Genomic DNA, 20,043 nt, shown 5'->3' on the forward strand with positions numbered 1-20,043 from the left:
TAAGCCTCAGGAAAGCTGGTTGAGTTGAATCTGCTGTTCAGTAGCTGCCTCTGCTGTTCTTATCGCTGGCAGTCATTATTCCCCACCGTCCCGCCCCCACCTTCATGTGACTAGCAGTTTGTGTCGGTCTTAGAGGGTAGCTTTACTTTCTGAAGCCCTTTGTGTTAAAGAATTGACAAGTTGTCCTGGACTAAGCCAGAGAGCATTAGTTCCATTTGACCAAACTGGATTAGTAGTTGAAGGTGAGGCACATGCCTTTTTCTTCATCCCTGCTTCAGTTTATTTATTAGGCAACTCTTCCCTGACTTAAAAGTTACAAGAATAAATTTAACATCTTCATGCCAGGGTCCTGTTCTCAGTCCCAGAGTTTCTTCACAGCTTCTCCATGGCAATCTGTGGGTTCATGCGGGTAGCACAGCGCCCTGAGAGCCTAGCATGACTTCAACATGGTATTTCTAGAACACACATGAAACCTGGCAGGTGGCTCATTTGCTGAGTGAAAGATTGGAATCAGTACTGTGGCCCTGGATGTACTCTTCTAAGCGATGAACAGCATCCTTATTTCAGTAAACAAAGAATATTATATTGAGTTGACTTTATATTTCCCCCCTCCAAATGCATGTTTTTGTTTCAGTAGAGTTTCTTGGAATATCCTTTGCACTGGCACTGTTTTACGTGATGGTGCTACAGTGATAAAAAGACTTAGCCCTTCCTGTCTTCAGAAAACTTACAACCTTATAGTCTGTACAGCATAAACAAGCCTAGTGGAAATATATACTGAGTATAGTTGCTAACACAGAGGAAGGACCCATCCAGAGCACCTGGAGCAAAAGAGAAGAATCAAGACAAAGTTCACAGGAAAGGTTTCCCTTTTCTTGCATCATCAAAATTGGAATTTGCCCTGTGAGAGAGGGAGTCCAGTTGACACAACATGTACAAAGTCACAGACACGTGAAACCCTGTGGTACTTAAGAGAAACTGAAAGCAGAGTGGTTTTGTGAGATGAAGCTGAGAGCTGAGTGGATCCTGGGCCTTGTATACCACACAGTGGAATTGGATGTCATCTTGAAGATGGATGAGAGGCATTGCAAAGGCCCTGTGGTTTTGCCCTTTATAACGGTAATTCTAATGGCAGTGGGGGTGGGGTGGGTCTTAAGGGTAAGAAAACCAGTTTAAAAAACAAGTGGAATAAATCAGTGGAAATTATGCCAGAACAAAAGCAGAGATGATAGGAATAGGGAAGAAAGTACCTGTTGAAATATTGGAGGATTAGAGCTGACAGCGGAGAAGGCAGTGGCACCCCACTCCAGGACTCTTGCCTGGAAAATCCCATGGACGGAGGAGCCTGGAAGGCTGCAGTCCATGCCGTCGTGAAGAGTCGGAGACGACTGAGTGACTTCACTTTCACTTTTCACTTTCATGCATTGGAGAAGGAAATGGCAATCCACTCCAGTGTTCTTGCCTGGAGAATCCCAGGGACGGGGGAGCCTAGTGGGCTGCCATCTATGAGGTCACACAGAGTTGGACACGACTGAAGTGACTTAGCAGCAGCAGCAGAGCTGACAGTTTGGTGAGAGGAAGATGGAGGTGATGGTTCCAGATTTTTGAGTGGGATGCTAGTATTCCCAAGAGAGGCAGATTATTTTAAGGGGAGGATTATTTTGTTCCATTATATTGTGTTTTAGGGACCTGCGGAACATGAGGTAGAGAAGTCTATTGACATTAGGAAGTTACACAGATGGCTTTGAAGGTTGTAAGAAAGGTCAGCCCTAGAGAGAGCTTTGGGAGTCATTGAGATATGCTGTTGTTCAGTCGCTCAGTTGTGTCCGACTCTTTGCCACCCCATGGACTGTAGCCTTCCAGACTCCTTTGTCTGTGGGATTCTCCAAGCAAGAGTACTGAAGTGGGTTGCCATGCCCTTCACCAGGGGATCTTCCCGACCCAGGGATTGAACCTGGGTCTGCTGCATTGCAGGCAGATTCTCTACTGTCTGAGCCACCAGGGAAACCCCTTCTGCAGGATAAAGGGACTAAATATGTTCCATGTCAGTTTGAGCATCAGAACTATGCTCAAATCCTTAAGCCAGGAGTTGAATTGAATTTCTTCACCATGATCTTTGTTACCCAATCCTCCATGCACAGAAGCAGCTGCTTCTCACCCAGCAACCCCCTGCCCATGATGGGAATCTGAAAATCAACAATATTGACAAGGGCCTTGGACTGGCTGCAAGCCTAGGGAGACAGGGAGACCCAGACTCAGCCAAGGACCAGGAACTAAAGCAAAGTGCCCCTAGCCTAGTGATGAGATCTCACGTCCTTAACATCAGGATGGCACAGGGGCTTCCAAATGACAGGTATTTCAGATCCTTCTAATTTTTTAGAAGCCAAAGAAAGGTTACAGCAAATAATTAAATGATAGCCATTGTATTTGACAGCTGGGAGTGATAGGGAAAGAAACCAAATGTTGATGATTAAGTCCATGAGAGATTAGGACACTGAGACCACAAATAAAACTTTTTAAAGAGCTTGGGACTTCCCTGGTGGTCCAGTGGCTAAGACTCTGGGCTCCCAATGCAGGGATCCTAGGTTTGATCCCTGGTCAGAAAACTAGATCCCAAACGTCATGACGAAAGATCTTACATGCCACAACTAAGACCTGGTAAGGGATATTCCCTAATGGCTCAGACAGGACATAATCCGCCTACAATGCAGGAGACCCAGGTTCGATCCCTCGGTAGGGAAGATCCCCTGGAAATAGAGCTTGACTAGAGGGTAGGAAGGGCACACCATCTGGAGAAGATTTTAGGATTAAAGGGGGTGATTTTAGGAATGGACAGACTTGAACATTTTTACAGAATTTCCAAAGTGTTGAACTGAAGTTCAGAGAAGGCAATGGCACCCCACTCCAGTTCTCTTGCCTTGAGAATCCCATGGATGGAGGAGCCTGGAAGGCTGCAGTCCATGGGGTCGCTGAAGGTTGGACATGACTGAGTGACTTCACTTTCACTTTTCACTTTCATGCATGGGAGAAGGAAATGGCAACCCACTCCAGTGTTGTTGCCTGAAGAATCCCCGGGACGGGGGAGCCTGGTGGGCTGCCGTCTGTGGGGTCGCACAGAGTCGGACACGACTGAAGTGACTCAGCAGCAGAAGTGACCTAAGACTGCAAGTAGCATGTCCAGATCTTGGAGCGATGGCAACCCTTGGGTATTGGTAGCTAACTGAACCCATCTCCTGTAGTAGTGCTACCTTTATCTGCGCCCCTTAGGCTCTGACTTTATTATTGGTGTTACTTAATTCAACAGGTTCCTTTTTGCCCTCTTGGGCTGTGTGCCCGCATATAGAGCTGGATTCGTAGTGCCCTCCTATCTGCCCCTAGTCTCCTGGTCTGTGCTCACCTCCCTGGCCTCGTTGCTGGTGCTTTGCTCCACCCCCACATCTGCTGCTCTTCCAGACATCTTGCTTGAAGTTAGGCCAGTCGCCAACAATGTAGACAGTCCGGGTTTTCAGTGTTATTTGTGACTCAGAAGTTTACAGTGTATTCTTAATAATCTGCATCTCGAGAATTATGCTGATTATCAAATATAGCAGTAGTGGTGAGTCCTGGGAGGACCAGGGCAGGGAGAGAGGGCAGTGGTCAAGGACTTTATCTATACTGCTTGAAGTTTCTGAAATGAGAATTAAAATTATATTTAGAAGAACCATGCTGAACAGTCAAGTTTGACAATTAAAACTCCATCATATCAGAGGCATTATTAGTAAATATAGTTTATTGGATGTGTACTTCTTTTCATAGTCTTTGTAAAGGATTCCGTTCTAATTCCATCTGGTGAGTTTAGTTCTGTACTTGGCTGTGGAGAAACTCTTTAAGCCTACTTGAAGTTTTGCAGGGCCTGGATATTGATGTAGTCCAAGATCCACTGAACCTTCCCACCCCACTGTGTGAATTTCAAGACCAGTTTAGTCACTCTGTGAGAGAAGAGAGAAAACTAGAGCAGTTCAAGTGGTTTACTGCCGTGGCTGTGCACGATCAGGTGGAAGGATTGTAGGGCGGCTGTGAACATTTCAGATGGTGTTTGGGAGGAATTTGCCATTACTCATACCTTAGAAGGAAACCAGTGCTCTAGATAACTTCAATTAGATCATTTTCAGTGTTGATTTTAGAATTAAATTTTTTGTGTACCTTGAATAGGAATGCATCTGATACAGAGGTTCATGGCCCTGCAGAGAAAGTAATGAAGCTGTTCTGTAAAAACTGGTTTCCAGAGTACTTGGAAAACTGCCCAGTTTCCCCCGCTGGCAACTCCTCTGCTTTAACTCCTTTTCCGTCACTGACCGCCAGCAAGTGTCTGGGACCAACTGCCAAACAGGCAAAGGACCGATCTGGCCACAGTGTCTTAAGCTTGTCTATTAGCAAGATATGTAATAATGGGCCCCTATATGAAGTTGGTACAGAATTTAGTGTTTACCCAGAGAAGGATGTTTAAGCCTGGGCAGAAACTAATTGCAATAGAGAACCGAAAATTAAGTCTTTTATCTTGCTAGTCTGTGGTTGAGAAAAAGTTCAAGAATCCTGTCTTTCTCTGAGGTGCTGAGCGTCACACATCCTTTGTGAGGGCTAGGCTCATCTTGGAAGCTGTGGCTGGCTTCTTCAGCCTTCCCTAGTGCCATTTAATGGGGACGCTTCCACACTGTGGTACTGAGTTATTGGGGTCACATCAACATTCAGTTCAGTCTGTGTTTATTGAGCTCCATCTGATACCACGTTCAAAGGTAATGTAAGACGTAGGTAGTCCTTGTTGTCAAGGAGTTCTGTTGCATGAAGAAAACAGATCCATGGATATTACCGATATTATATGGTCTTTCTCAGAGGAGGAACACTTCAGCTAAGAAGGGCACAGAAAACTGTGAGGAGCTAACACCTGAGGCAGATCTTGAAAGAGGAGTAGAAGGGAGTGAGGCAGTGGGCTCCCAGAGGCGGAAGCACACGCCATGAGCAAGGCCGCCTGTACTGACCCCGCAACCAGGATGTGACATGAAGACAGGACTGGAGGGATTTTGAATTTTACCCTAACGACAGTGGGTAGTTACTGACTAGAAACTGCCAGTGATGTACCCAAAGGTCAAATTGGCTTTTTAGGAAGGAAGATTGTTGGGATAACAGTGTGTATAATAGGAGGGTAAAGCTAATAATTAAAATGTTACTGATACTCATCATACAGGGCTTCCCGGGTGGCTTAGAGATAAGGAATCTGTCGCAATGCAGGAGATACAAGTTCAATCCCTGGGTCAGGAAGATCCTCTAGAGAAGGAAATGGCAACCCATTCCAGTATCCTTGCCTGGGAAATCCCATGGATGGAGGAGCCTGGTGGGCTGCAGTCCATGGGGTTGCTAAGAGTCGGACATGACTGAGCGACTTCACTTTCACTTTTCACTTTCATGCATTCGAGAAGGAAATGGCAACCCACCCCGGAGTTCTTGCCTGGAGAATCCCAGGGACCGGGGAGCCTGGTGGGCTACCGTCTATGGGGTCGCATAAGAGTCGGACACGACTGAAGCGACTTAGTAGTAGTAGTAGTAGTAGTAGTAGTAGTAGTAGTAGTAGAGATGACGGTAGGTAAGAGGGCAGTAAGATACCTTTGAGACTGAGTAAAACACCACCTCAAGTGCTGTGATCCAAGGTTGTTCTGAAGCTGTAATTTATAATCTGTAGCCATGGGAGGTGGAATGTGCTTTCTTGGACAGAAATGTTAACTTGATTGTGAAACTAGGTGGCCAACTTCCAAACAGTGACGGGCTTTCTGACAGCAGTGTTGATGCTAATCACAGATACATTTCTGCCGCATTGTCCCCACATTGAGCAGAATATCCTTCTGGCATTTGTTTCTGCCATTGTAAAATGAAAGAACTGGCCTGGGATCTTTAACTGTCTAGTAATACATGACTGTCATTTCGTGTGTGTGTGTATATATATATATATCACATATATAGAGAGAAAACATTCCTTCACAAAATAACATTTTCACTGCACTTATTAGCAGCTTGCTGTCATTTGCTTTGATTCTTAAGAGGCCATTCCAGCAATTAATTAGAAATGGCTCAGGGAGGAGTGGGAGTAGGCCCAAGAAAACCAGCTAAGAGGCCTCCACAAGTAGGAAATGATGGTAGCAATGAAAATGAAGAATTATGGGTAGATCTGAGATACATATTTTGAAAGCAGGAATGATAGGGTTTGCTGACTGGCTGTAAGAGGATTGGGGTGGGGTGAGAAATCCAGGATGAATCCAAAGTTCTGACCGCAGAACCTGGGTGGAGGATGACACCCTTGACTGAGGCAGTGGAGACTGGAGAACGGAGTCTGGGGGTGGGGCAGGGTGGGGGTGGGAGATGAAGAGTGCAGTTTGGGATGCATTAGTTCTCAAGTGATGATGAGACATCCTCATGTCAAATGGAGGAAAAAAAGCAGTTTGGTATTTTTCTGGTAGAACAAATAAGGTTAAATAAATAATAAAGGTTTAATATCAGTTGTAATGTTTTTTTGCAGAAAATATTTCAGTTCACATTTTTAATATCCACTCACCTTTATCCAGCATGTGGCTGGTGCCCTGCCCTGTGCTAAAAATGTTTTACAAGTATCTCATCTAAACTTTCAGAGAACGCTATGAGGAAGACACTGTTGTTCCCGGTGTTGAATGAGGAAGCTGAGGCTTGAGCCGTTAGGCCACTTGCCTAAGAGTCAGTAGCTGGTAGACAGAGAAGCCCGGGTTTATACATGACTGCTGCTCACCACGGCATCTTGCTGTGAGCATGAGGCTCATTGGGATTTTCTTCTCTTTTCAGGGTTTTGGTTTTTGCACTGAATGTAGTCTAGACACGTCCTCACGGGCTTGTGTTGCCCCAGGATACTGTCAAAGGTAAGTTTTAGAAATGGATATCCACCAGGTACGGGCAATGAAATGAGAGCGTCTCCACATTAAAAAAAAAGTACATTCTGATATTAATGCTTCTTTCCAGAGTTCTTACAGAAGGGAACTCACCCCTGGTCCTTTGTGTTTCCCCTTCACAAACCCCTGCATTTAGTTTGATGCTGACGCTTGGTGTCCCATCCTTCTGTGGAACTGGATTTGCTATTAGGTTTAGCAGTTCGCTGTGTTACATGCACGCATCCTAGCTCCTCTGCCTCCGGTGCCTGACTCAGCGTCTAGCCATAGATTTGCTCACATTGCCCCTTTGCCTAAACAGCTCTTATGGCTCCCAGTCACTGCAGATGTCATCCTACAAACCCTTCCAAGACCTAATTCCAAACATTTCTGTAAGAGATGTCCGTCATCTCATACCCTTATCTGTAAGAGGCTTCTCTGGTGGCTCAGATGGTAAAGAATCTGCCTGCAGTGTTGGAGACACAGGTTGGACTGTGGGTTGGGAAGATCCCCTGGAGAAGGGCATGGCAACCCACTCTAGTGTTCTTGCCTGGAGAAGCCCGTAGACAGTCCATGGGGTCGCAAAGAGTCGGACAAGATTGAGCCACTACAGTACACTATCTGTAAGGGCTTCCCAGGTGGCAGTAGCAGTAAAGAATCCACGTGCCGATGCAGGAGACACAGTAGACACCTGAGTTCAATCCCTGGGTCGGGAAGATCCCCTGGCATAGGAAAATGGCACCCCACTCCAGTATTCTTGCCTGGAAAATTGCACGGGCAGAGGAGCCTGGCATGCTCCAGTCCATGGAGCCACAAAGAGTCAGACACGACTGAGTGACTGAGCACCGCTGGCTGTCTGTAAACCTCACCAGACTGTGTTCTGTTCCCCAGATGTGAAGTTATTTTTCACAACTTTATGCCTTGATGGATGCTTTTTCCTTTGCTTAGATTTTGGAAGAGGGGAGAAGAATGCCACTATTTACTTTCCTGCTTATATCTTTCCTCTTATCCCCTCATCCCAGGCTCTTCTGGCAGAATTTCTTTTTTATCTGTGTTCCAGGGGCACCTGTTAATACAACAATAAAACAACATTACTTTATATTAAGAGTTACTTTTTTTTTTTCTGTCTCCTTTGCTGGTCTATAAACCCTCTGAGACTTCTTAGGAAGGAACTATTTTTGTAGTGCCTATTTGTTGCACCTGGACACCTTGTAGGGCTAATACCTTCTCCTGATCAGTTTTGTAGATGAAAATAATGAAGATTATAATGTTAAATAACTTGCTCAAGATTACACAGCTAAGAAATGACAAAGAATAATTGTTCCACTCCTTCAAAGCCAAACCTCATTCTCCTATACTAGTCCAGCACCATCTGGCACGTGGTGGGGACCCGGTGAACTGCAGTTTTAAGTAAAAAAGACTTCAGTTGGTTAATTCAGTCATTCTTACAATGGAATTTATTGGATACTTATTAAGTGCAAGGTGCACAGTTTTAAGTAATCTGGGAATGCATAGTTTGAAAAACAATGTCTGGTATCAAAGCATTGATAATCTAGTAGGCGAGGCATCAGTGTAAGAAAATAAATCCAATGCAGGGTTACAGATCCGCTAGTAAGTTTCTCACAAGATCCCTTGCAGACACTGGGAAAGGAGTCATCAGTTCTGCCTAGAGATGAGACAGGAATTACTTTATAAAAGCTGAGTCTTGAATGAGGAGCAGGGAAGGGAAAGGCAGAGGCAGTGTTATGAACAAAAGCGTGGAAACGAGAAACAATCTGGTGTATTTGGGAAGCTGTAAGTAGTTCACTGCAGATGGTGACTGCAGCCATGAAATTAAAAGACGCGTACTCCTTGGAAGAAAAGTTATGACCAACCTAGATAGTGTATTCAAAAGCAGAGACATTACTTTGCCGACTAAGGTCCGTCTAGTCAAGGCTATGGTTTTTCCAGTGGTCATGTATGGATGTGAGAGTTGGACTGTGAAGAAGACTGAGCGCCGACGAATTGATGCTTTTGAACTGTGGTGTTGAAGAAGACTCTTGAGAGTCCCTTGGACTGCAAGGAGATCTAACCAGTCCATTCTGAAGGAGATCAACCCTGGGATTTCTTTGGAAGGAATGATGCTAAAGCTGAAATTCCAGTACTTTGGCCACCTGATGCAAAGTGTTGACTCGTTGGAAGAGACTCTGATATTGGGAGCAATTGGGGGCAGGAAGAGAAGGGGATGCCCCAGGATGAGATGGCTGGATGGCATCACGGACTCGATGGACTTGAGTCTGAGTGAACTCCGGGAGATCGTGATGGACAGGGAGGCCTGGCGTGCTGCGATTCATGGGGTCGCAAAGAGTCGGACACGACTGAGTGACTGAACTGAACTGAACTGAAGTAGTTCACTGTTGGAGGAGGAAATGGCAACCCACTCCAGTATTTTTACCTGGGAAATCCCACGGACAGAGGAGTCTGGTGGGCCACAGCCATGGAGTCTCAAAGAGTCGGACACGACTGAGCACTGCTCACAAGTAATTCACTGTGGCTAGATAGGAGGGACCAAAGAGGCCTCAGCCCATGACGCTGGAGAGACAGGCGAGGTCTGGAGTTTGGGGGGCTTTGAAATATGAACATGTTGGTCAACTTTTAGAGAAGAGACAGCACAGAGCCTGCAGGACATTTCTCATGTTTGCTCACTAACATCTGCGGAGGCCTGCAATGCACCAGGAAAGACTATCAGTCACCTACTTTATTCACTTGTCTTTTCCTCAAAAGGGCAGGAAAACTGACTTAGACCCTGAGGCACAAGTATGAGCCAACCCTTCAAATAAGAATGGCATCGAGGATTTCTCAAAAACTCGTTGAAAAACATTAAAGATAGTAAAAAATCAACCCCCCCCCAAATGAAGGCAAATTAAATAAAGGACATCAACCTGACATTTAATGAGAAACCTCTCAATTTCCCTTCCCCCTTTGAATTGTCTATATAAACTTAGCAAAAAGAATTTAAACATAGAACTTCACTGGTTTGATGGTGCTTGTGCTTTTTGAAATTCAGCTGCCTTGTAGCGTATCCATAGCAAATAACTGTTACACTCACTAGGTATCTACAAGGCCTGTAGGAAGAATGTCTCTTCCCTAAAGCCTAATCATTGCCTCAGCTATGCCTGCTTAGGAAAAGCTGTGCCTGCATAATTCAAGGTCAGGCAGCAGCCTTCTGTACTCTGGAGCCACCCAAGCCTGCTAATGCCCTCTTCCCTTTGCTGAGGGCAGCACGGCTGGCATTTGCTTGCTAGGCCAGAGTGGCCGTTGTATGCCGGGGCCGCTTGCACAGCTGACATTAGGTGAGCTTTCAGTACCCCACCATCACTGCTGCTGCCAACTGTGGCTTGTTGCTTCACTGAGCCCAGCAAAGCCCCCAAGCCTTGCTCAGTCTTCTGTGCCCAGTGCCTACAACCTTGTTTCTATAGAAACAGCCGCACACCTGAAGACAGAGTTGCACTAGGGTTAAAATGCAGGGTGGCCTATGCTTTATAAACTTCAAATTTGGCCTCAATAGTTAAAAGCTAGTATATAACTGTAAAAACTCATGTGGCCTAATGTAAACCTCTATAAGGTCAAAGCGCTTTGCCCTCTCACAAAAGAACCAAGGCCCAAAGTCCTGGCCCTAACAAAAGCCTCAAAAATTTGACATGTATCTTTCTCCTCAAATTTTGCTTGGTGTCTGTTACTCAAGACACTGGTCTCATGTACCAGATTTAAGTCTTTGAGAGACTTAATAAATAATATTTTTTCTCTTGACTGAGTTTTCTACCAATTGAGAAATATTATTTCTCAAAGAGGAGGGGATTTGGGAGACCAAAAAATCATCTTTACACTAATAAAGCTGTGTTGGAGAGCGTCCCTGGTGGCCCGGTGGTTAAGAATCTGCCTTTTAATGCAAGGGACACCGATTCAGTCTCTGGAGCAGGAAGATGCCATATGCCACAGAGTAGCTAAGCCTGAGAGTCACAACTGCTGAGCCCACCCGCCCCAAAGACTGAAGCCCAAGCGCCCTAGAGCCTGTATTTTGCAGCAAAAGAAGCCACTGCGATGAGAAGCCTGTGCACCACAGTTAGAGAGTTGCCCCCACTCTCTACAACTAGAGAAAGCCCACGCAGCAGTGAAAACCCAGCACAGCCATAAATAAATAATTAATTTTTTAAAAAAAGCTGTATTGGAGAGTGCAGCTTACATCTACAGGAGGAAACAGAGTCTTAACAGTGAAGCTCAGAATTCAACAGTCTGACCTGTCACGGGTAGCCGTGAGGGACCTGTATTGATGGGTCTGAGAGTGGAGCACGGTGTGTGCTCCTGAAGGACAGGAGGCTTCAAAAGGGAAGAGACAGGACGGGGCTGAGCTCACATAGCTTGTTTCTCCTTCTGAACTCTCCATTCATATAAGATCCTGTCCCTCCACTAGGGTGGAGTGTATGGATGGAGAGGAGCCAAGCAGGAAACCTCAGGAGAGGGAAGCTCTTCAAATGGAAATGGCACAGAGATAATGGAGATGCCTTTCCTGGTCTGCTGTGGCTGTAATGTATCATCTATGAAATACAATCTCTGTTCCAGGAAAGTAGAGTGGGAACTTAAAAGACATTTGTGAAGCAGTTTGTATACCACATCTTTCTAGTTATGTTATCGAGTTTTTCCAGGGCTGTCAATTTAGTCTTCATAGAGTAAGTCTGCTTTGGCACAACTGTCACAAATAGGTGTGAGGTACAAAACCACCTAGAGAAAGCCTGTTTCACTTTCTATGTGTTTTACAGAGGGAATGGATGGTGTTGGTTTGTGTGGAGTGAGTGAATGGGGTGGGGGTGGTCAAGGGACTTCCAGTGTACCGATTTTACATCTTACATTTTATACATACATACATACATACATACATACATATATATATATATATAAACACTGGTGCCCAACAGGCCTTATTAGATGAGCACAGTGGGTGTTTTGATATCCTTTCCCACCCACCAGGTGAAGAAACAGATTCTCAGAAATACCTTTTGGCCTCAGACCTTGTGAATGGTTATTGAGAAGCCTGTGCCAGAACCAGATTGGCACATTTCCTATCTGTAAATCTGTATTTCTAAAGATTTCTCTCATGCCAAAAAGGTACACTGTCAAGCATCATTTTAGCTTTCATATTTTGTAGCTTTGAGCCCTTTGAAGAATTTGAAAAAAAATATTCATACCTGTATTATAATGGAGATTTGTTTGTGTCAGTTTGAGTACTTCAGTCACTCAGTCATGTCCTACTCTTTCTTTGCAAACCCCATGGACTGCAGCATGCCAGGCTTCCCTGTCCATCACCAACTCCCAGACTTGCTCAGACTCATGTCCATTAAGTCGGTGATGCCATCCAACCATCTCATCCTCTGTTGTCCCCTTCTCCTCCTGCCTTCAGTCTTTCCCAGCATCAAGGTCTTTTCCAATAAGTCAGTTCTTCACATCAGGTGGCCAAAGTATTGGAGCTTCAGCTTTAGCATCAATCCTTCCAGTGAATATTCAGGGTTGATTTCCTTTAGAATTGACTGGTTTGATTTCCGGCAGTTCAAGGGACTGTCAAGAATCTTCTCCAACAGCACAGTTCAAAAGCATCAGTTCTTCAGCACTCAGCTTTCTTTATGGTTCGTATTCCTTAATAATTACATATTTAATGAATTAATTTGAAGGTTACATAAACTTTTAGTAGTTTCTTTTGGGTTCATTTTAATTCATAAAATTTTAATGTACTTTTATTTGACTCATTTTAATCTTAGAAGAAAAATTGCTACTTTTTATTGTCTTGCCCTATAGTCTTGTTATCATATAAAAATAAATAAACTGAAATTTAGTTTATTGAGATTTTCTTAAAATAGAAAGGTAGGATCAACCATTAGAGTACCTGAATTTCAGTTATAAAATACCATAAATATTGAACGTAAATTATAAACCTAAGGAACCCAGCCACTTGCAATAGCCTAACCTGATAGTTAGACTATATGCCCTGCTACAGCTAACAACTGGTCTCCTACTTTTCTCAGGTGGGCCACTTTTCCCACAGGTCAGTGTTTGTACTGTATGAATTGCTAAAGAGTTTTACTCTTAACCTCTGCCACAAGTCAAATAAAAGAGGAAAGAAATCTAGAACTGTTTACTATTCCAGTGTCTTCAGCCTTTCCTAATTATGCTCCCGAAAGGTGGGAAAAACTCTCTCCCTGCCTCTCTCCCTGGGATATGTGTGTATGTATGCTACACACACACACACACACACACACACATATGTGCATGTGTACACACACATTACTCAAGGTCATCGCTTCACACTGTTTTTAGTCTTGGTGACAGAATTTCAATGTAATCTGAGAAAGCAAATATGCACACTGAATTCCTTATGTATGTTTTTTTTCTCTTCTTACCTCTTTTAGGCAGTATTTGTGTGTTTCTGCAGAGTTTTGCACAGAGTCTGTTCCCATGCAGACCAATGAGGGAGAAGTGTCGGAAGAAAGCAGTTCCAAGGTCAGTGAATTACTAAAAGTGCAAACAGTCTGAGCAGAAATTAAACAACAGGGACAGTGAGTGAGGAGAGTGGGTGTTGTGTTTTAGGTGAATTTAGACATCTGATTGATTTAAATTAAACTTCACCTAAGATTGAAAGGATTTTTTCCTTCTCAGTATCCACTTTTGTTACATTCCGTGACAAATTTAAAACAAATTTCACTGAACTCATAGAAAAATTTATGATTTACTTGTAGACTACTAGCACTTTATCTTTTAAGGTTTTATTATGCAAGTTGTATGTACTTATTTTAAAAATTAAAGCAAATCAAAAGTGTATAAGGTAAAAAATAAAAAAGCCTGTCTCTTATTCCTGCTACACAGAGGTATCACTGATCATTTTTAGACATTTTTAGTTATAAATTTATAAATGATACTTGGTTTGGTTTTTCAGGCTTTTTAAAGCTTAAATGAATACTTCATTGTCACCTGTGTAGAAGTAGTTATGTTTGTGTTGATACCGTCTATATCTAGCTCCATGTCCTGAGTCTCCTTGGCTTTTTCCCTTCTTGGTCATAGAGAACCCTCAGTATCCCCTTTACGTCCCTTTTTCTCCTGTCAAAATCATTTCTAATCCTTGCTGGGAGCTCCAAGGGTATCCCACACTGTGTCTTGAACAGTTCCCCACACCTATACAGCTGTCTGCCCTGAACCCTCCTGAGGGATGTCCTTTGCTATTGCCGCTGCTGCTTATACTCTCTTGGGAAGGTTTATTCTTTCTCCATGTCCATGGGGTCAGACACCACTGAGCAACTGAACAGCAACTTTCACTAGAGCAAAAGTGGAGAGGGGTCAAATGTCACCAGGAAACTCCAAAACATCATGCTGATTGGAAGAAGCCTGGCACAAAAGGTCACATATGATTCCATTTATATATAATATGTAGAATAGATAATTACATAGAACACAGGGTGGTGGTTGCCAGAGATTGGTTGGGGGAAGCAGAATGACTCCTTAATGGGTACATGGGCTGGGCTATAGAGAAGCACAGTTTATGCCCCGAACCCCAGAGCTCCTTGTGAAAGATGCTCTTCAGCTTCTTTCTGAATCTCCCCTCATTACAGTCCGTAACAGAAGGGCAGGTGTCATCCTCTCCCCTTGTTTTCCCCCCCATATCACCAGATCCCTTCCTTCTTTCTGCCAAAGCAGAATCCAATAGACTTTTATCAGACTTATCTAGATCCCGGCATCCCTGGTAGCTCAGATGGAAAAGAATCTGCCTGTAATGCAGGAGACATTGGGAAGATCCCCTGGAGAAGGGATGGCAACCCACTCCAGTATTCTTGCCTGGAGAAGCCCATGGACAGAGGAGCCTGGTGGGCTATGGTCCATGGGGTTGCAAAGAGTCAGACACGCCTGAGCACATTCATCTAGTTCCTAACATGTTCACTGTCATCTGGATCCTAAACCTGGTTTAAGGAGAGTCAGAATAAGTGAGATATGCACACATTCTAGGAATGTCCCCCAAACACTTACACACCGAGATGTGTACACCGAGGTCACCAAAAATATACAGACCCCAGGATTTCTACAGTACACACAGACCCTTCCCTAAGACCCTAATTAATCAGTTTATAATAAACCACAGTGTTAAGGAAGACTGGATTCTTGGATCCTCTGATTAGTACATTCTCTTCCTGGAAAGCTACGTTGAAATTTGAAGATTGCTTGGCAAGCATGTAACTAGATCGACATAGAATGCTTAGTTGTACCAGAGACTCAGTCTCCACCTTCTTCCTAGGGGAGGAAGGAGGACTGCATTTCTTGATTTTTAAATTATTGAATATTTTATCAGTTCAGAATCAATTAGGCTAAAGAGGAAAAGAATATTTTTTTGGTGGGGGGGAACTTCCTTAGTGGCCCAGTGGCTAAGACTCCACACTCCCAATGCAGGGGGCTGGGGTTCAGTCCCTGGTTAGGGAACTAGATCCCACATGCTACAGCTAAGACTTTGCATGCCACAGCTAAAGACCCTGTGTCACAACTAAACTTGGCACAGCCAAATAAATAACAGTATTTTTAAAAAAAGAACATTCTTTTTACACTTGCAATAAGTAGATGCTTCTTCTGTTTTTAAAATTAAATTATAACTTTGTTTTCACCAGTCTTCATTTATATTACATTTTATGACTTTTTTCTTATGCTTCTCTTTGTTTAAAATCTTATAATATTTGTAATAATTTGATGTTAATGCAGGAATTTATCACAGTACATGGTAACATAATTTGTGGTTTTTGTTAATAGAAATAAGTTAGGAAAGGTAAATGGTGTTGAGAAACAGTGGGGACTTTTCTGTAAAACAAAGACTTTGAATTAAATAATTAAAAAAAAATTCTTGAGCATATGTTATTAGCAGATATACACAATAAAGGAAAAAGACATAGTTCTTACTCTCAAGGTGGTACATTTTAGTGGGAGAAGCAAACATAAATAAAGATAATGCTTCTGAGTTATGATCAGTACTATGAAGAAAATAAAATAATGCAATACAGGCTGACTGGAAGGACAAGCTTAGGTTAGTCAAGCAAGCCCTCTCTGAACATGTGGCATCTCAGCTGAACAGTGAAGACGCAGGGAGCCAACTGTGTAAAGAGCTAGAAGAACAGTATACCAGACAGAAGAAACAACTTCAGAAGCCCTTGGCCTCTTCCAAGAACTGTCAGAAGTCCTGTGCCACTGAGCGGTGATAGGAAGTTACAGAGGGAGGCCGAGACTTTGCAAGAACGTGACAGCCTTGGCATAGAATGTGGTTTCTGTCTCATGTGGGAAGAATTTCTGTCAACTGGGAAGTCATTGAAGGCTGTTAAATTAGGGAGTAATGTGATGTGATTCCATTAAAAAATATATTTATTATTTATTTGGCTGTACCAGGTCTTAGTTGGAATATGTAGGATCTATAATTTCTGCATGTAAACTCTTGGTTGCAGCATGAGGGCTCTAGTTCCCTGACCAGGGATCGAACTCAGGCCCTCTGCATTGAACGTGCTGTCTTGGCCACTGGACCACCAGGAAAGTCCCTATGATTTCATTTTAAAAAAAATCACTCTTGCTTCTATGTAAAGAATGGATTGGACTGAAGCAGGGGTGGGAGCAAGAAGACCAGTGAGAAAGAAGACAGTCCTAGTCAGTCACTTGGGTGAGAGAGAAAGTGGATTACCATACTGAACTGAAGTAGAGGAAGACAGACTGGAAGTATACTGGAGGTGAAGCTGACGTGACTTGAGGATGAACTGGAATACTTTTGCTTCCTAGAAACCAAGAGGTACATTTCAAGCAAAAAGGTAGAATGAGTACTGTCAGATGCTGCTGAGAAGCCAAGGAGGTTGGTAATTGAGAAAATGTATCTGGATTTATTTTTTGAAGAATTAATTAAAGAAAAGGTACACAAAATTTTCTGGAGAGGTGGAGGTGTTCTGTGTCCTAGAGGAGTATGGATCACACAGGTGTATATCCAATTGTCAAAAGTATACTTCTAGAATTTGCAATTAAAATAAAAAGTACAACTTTTCAGGTACACTTTACCTGTGAAAACTATAAAATAATAGTAATTGAATAGGGATGGAGAATGGATGGAAGTATGGATGAAACAATGACAGGATGTTCACAGCTGTTGAAGCTTGGTGATGAATACATAAGGATTCATTTGTATTCACTTTGTATGTGCTTGACACTTTCCATAATAATGCTTTTAAAAGAAATTTATTAGTGGTCTTCAAGAGGAAGAGGATGAGAAACCAATTTTATGGGTTAAAAGGAAATGAAATGATAAAAACATAGAGTGGTGGCTATAGTCTACTATCCAGTTGTGAAATCTAGAAGTAAATGAAGAGAGCAGAGCACTGAGTAGTGTGTGTGCTGTGTGCTCAGTCACGGCCAACTCTTTATGACCCCATGGACTGCAGTCCACCAGTCTCCGCGGCCCGTGGGATTCTCCAAGCAAGACTACTGGAGTGGATTGCCATTTCCTGCTCCAGGGAAGCTTTCCGACTCAGGGATCAAACCTGAGTCTCCTGCATCTCCTGCATTTGCAGGCAGATTATTTACCATTGAACCACCTAGTTGCCTGACCAGAAGGAGGTATTAGTTCAAGTGAAAGATGTTTTTAAGATTAAAAAAAATTGTATTTATTTATTTGGCTGTGTTGGTCTTAGTTGCAGCCTGCAGGATCCTCGTTGCAGCATGCAGGATCTTTTACTGTGGCGCACGGATTCTCTAGCTGTGGCACATGGACTCCAGAGTCCCTGGGCATAGTTGCTCCACAGCCTGTGGGATCTTAGTTGCCTGACCAGGGATAGAACCACATCTCCTTCATTGTAAGACAAATTCTTAACCACTGTACCACCAGGCCAGGAAAGTCCTGTGAAAGATTTTTTTAAATGGAGGAGGCCCAGGCATGTTTGAGTAAAGAGTGAAGAAATGAGTGAAGGAAGGCCGAATGTGTTTATGGAATAGGTTCACCAGGCTTGTGAGTTTGAAGGAGCCTGAGGATCAGTGAGGCTGGCCCCTGCTGCTGTGGCGGTACCTGGGCTCAGGCCGGAACCCTGCCCTTCTAACGTCTGGTGGTGACTGATATTTGGAGGAGGAAAGAAAGAGAGTGGGGTCCGGCTTAGTGTTCCCTCTGAAATAGAAGTCATTGTTAAACTGAAGAGTTTAGCGTGCATGATTGAAATGACAAGTTTAGATTTCCTTTTAAGGAGGACAGTTTTGGAATGGCATTGGTAGAGAAGGTGCTAAGAATAGCTAATAAGTGAATAAAAGGGTCAGTGCAGTTTTTAAAAATACCCATGTACGTATTGTACCGACAGAAATCAGGTATGCCTTATGATTGGACAGGATTGACAAAGGACATCTTCTTGGAGAATATTGATGTTCCTTTTAAAGAAATATTCCCTGAAATCCTACAGTATCTTCTAGAGGCTTTTTTTTGAGAGATGTTTAAATTCAGAGATGGGATTATATATTCTTGAGAGTTAGGGCGTGTACACTTCAGTCTGTTGAGTTTAGAAGACTCTGCATCTCTGCTAGAAAGATAAAAAGCAGAGGATGGCTGTTGGGACTTCAGTGGTGGTCCAGTGGTTGTGCTCTCAATGCATGGGGCTCAGCTTCGATCCCTAGTCAAGGAACTAGATCTTACATTCCACAACTGAGTTTCCATGCTGCAACTTAAAGATCTTGCACACCACAACTAAAGATGGCACATGCCACAATGAAGATCAAAGACCCCACGTGCCACAACTAAGACCCAGCACAGCCAAACAAATGAGTAAATACTAAAATTCATTGATGTCTCCACTGTCTACACTTGGTTCAGTTCAGTTGCTCAGTCGTGTCCAACCCTTTGCAACCCCATGAATTGCAGCATGCCAGGCCTCCCTGTCCATCACCAAATCCCTGTCCATCACTCAAACTCATGTCCATCGAGTCGGTGATGCCATCCAGCCATCTCATCCTCGGTCGTCCCCTTCTCCTCCTGCCCCCAGTCCTTCCCAGCATCAGAGTCTTTTCCAATGAGTCAACTCTTCACATGAAGTGGCCAAAGTACTGGAGTTTCAGCTTTAGCATCATTCCTTCCAAAGAAATCCCAGGACCAATCTCCTTTAGAATGGACTGGTTGGATCTCCTTGCAGTCCAAGGGACTCTCAAGAGTCTTCTCCAACACCACAGTTCAAATGCATCAATTCTTTGGTGCTCAGCTTTTTTTACACTCCAACTCTCACATCCATACATGACCACTGGAAAAACCATAGCCTTGACTAGATGGACCTTTGTTAGCAAAGTAATGTCTCTGCTTTTGAATATGCTATCTAGGTTGGTCATAACTTTCCTTCCAAGGAATAAGTGTCTTTTAATTTCATGGCTGCAGTCACCATCTGCAGTGATTTGGGAGCCTCCCAAAATAAAGTCTGACACTGTTTCCACTGTTTCCCCATCTATTTCCCATGAAGTCATGGGACCAGATGCCATGATCTTAGTTTTCTGAATGTTGAGCTTTAAGCCAACTTTTTCACTTTCCTCTTTCACTTTCATCAAGAGGCTTTTTAGTTCCTCTTCACTTTCTGCCATAAGGGTGGTGTCATCTGCATATCTGAGGTTATTGATACTTCTCCCAGCAATCTTGATTCCAGCTTGTGCTTCCTCCAGCCCAGCATTTCTCATGATGTACTCTGCATATAAGTTAAATAAGCAGGGTGACAATATACAGCCTTGACGGACTCCTTTTCCTATTTGGAACCAGTCTGTTGTTCCATGTCCAGTTCTAACTGTTGCTTCCTGACCTGCATACAGATTTCTCAAGAGGCAGGTCAGGTGGTCTGGTATTCCCATCTCTTGAAGAATTTTCCACAGTTTATTGTGATCCACACAGTCAAAGGCTTTGACATAGTCAATAAAGCAGAAATAGATGTTTTTCTGGAACTCTCTTGCTTTTTCCATGATCCAGCAGATGTTGGCAATATGATCTCTGGTTCCTCTGCCTTTTCTAAAACCAGCTTGAAGATTTGGAAGTTCACAGTTCGTGTATTGCTGAAGCCTGGCTTGGAGAATTTTGAGCATTACT

General features: G+C 43.5%; 1 protein-coding gene across 1 annotated transcript in view; it reads left to right on the forward strand.

Moving 5' to 3' along the window:
- TNRC6B (trinucleotide repeat containing adaptor 6B) overlaps positions 1–20,043 on the forward strand; it is a 250,363-nt gene that overhangs the window by 59,957 nt on the left and 170,363 nt on the right. Inside the window, exons 2-3 of the mRNA XM_069586058.1 lie at positions 6,841–6,914; positions 13,358–13,448. Of these exons, the coding sequence (XP_069442159.1) occupies positions 13,404–13,448 (45 nt within the window). The 5' untranslated portion in view covers positions 6,841–6,914; positions 13,358–13,403. The remainder of the gene's footprint in view (positions 1–6,840; positions 6,915–13,357; positions 13,449–20,043) is intronic.

This window comes from Ovis canadensis, chromosome 3 (assembly GCF_042477335.2).
Source record: "Ovis canadensis isolate MfBH-ARS-UI-01 breed Bighorn chromosome 3, ARS-UI_OviCan_v2, whole genome shotgun sequence".
Taxonomy (NCBI): Eukaryota; Metazoa; Chordata; class Mammalia; order Artiodactyla; family Bovidae; genus Ovis; species Ovis canadensis.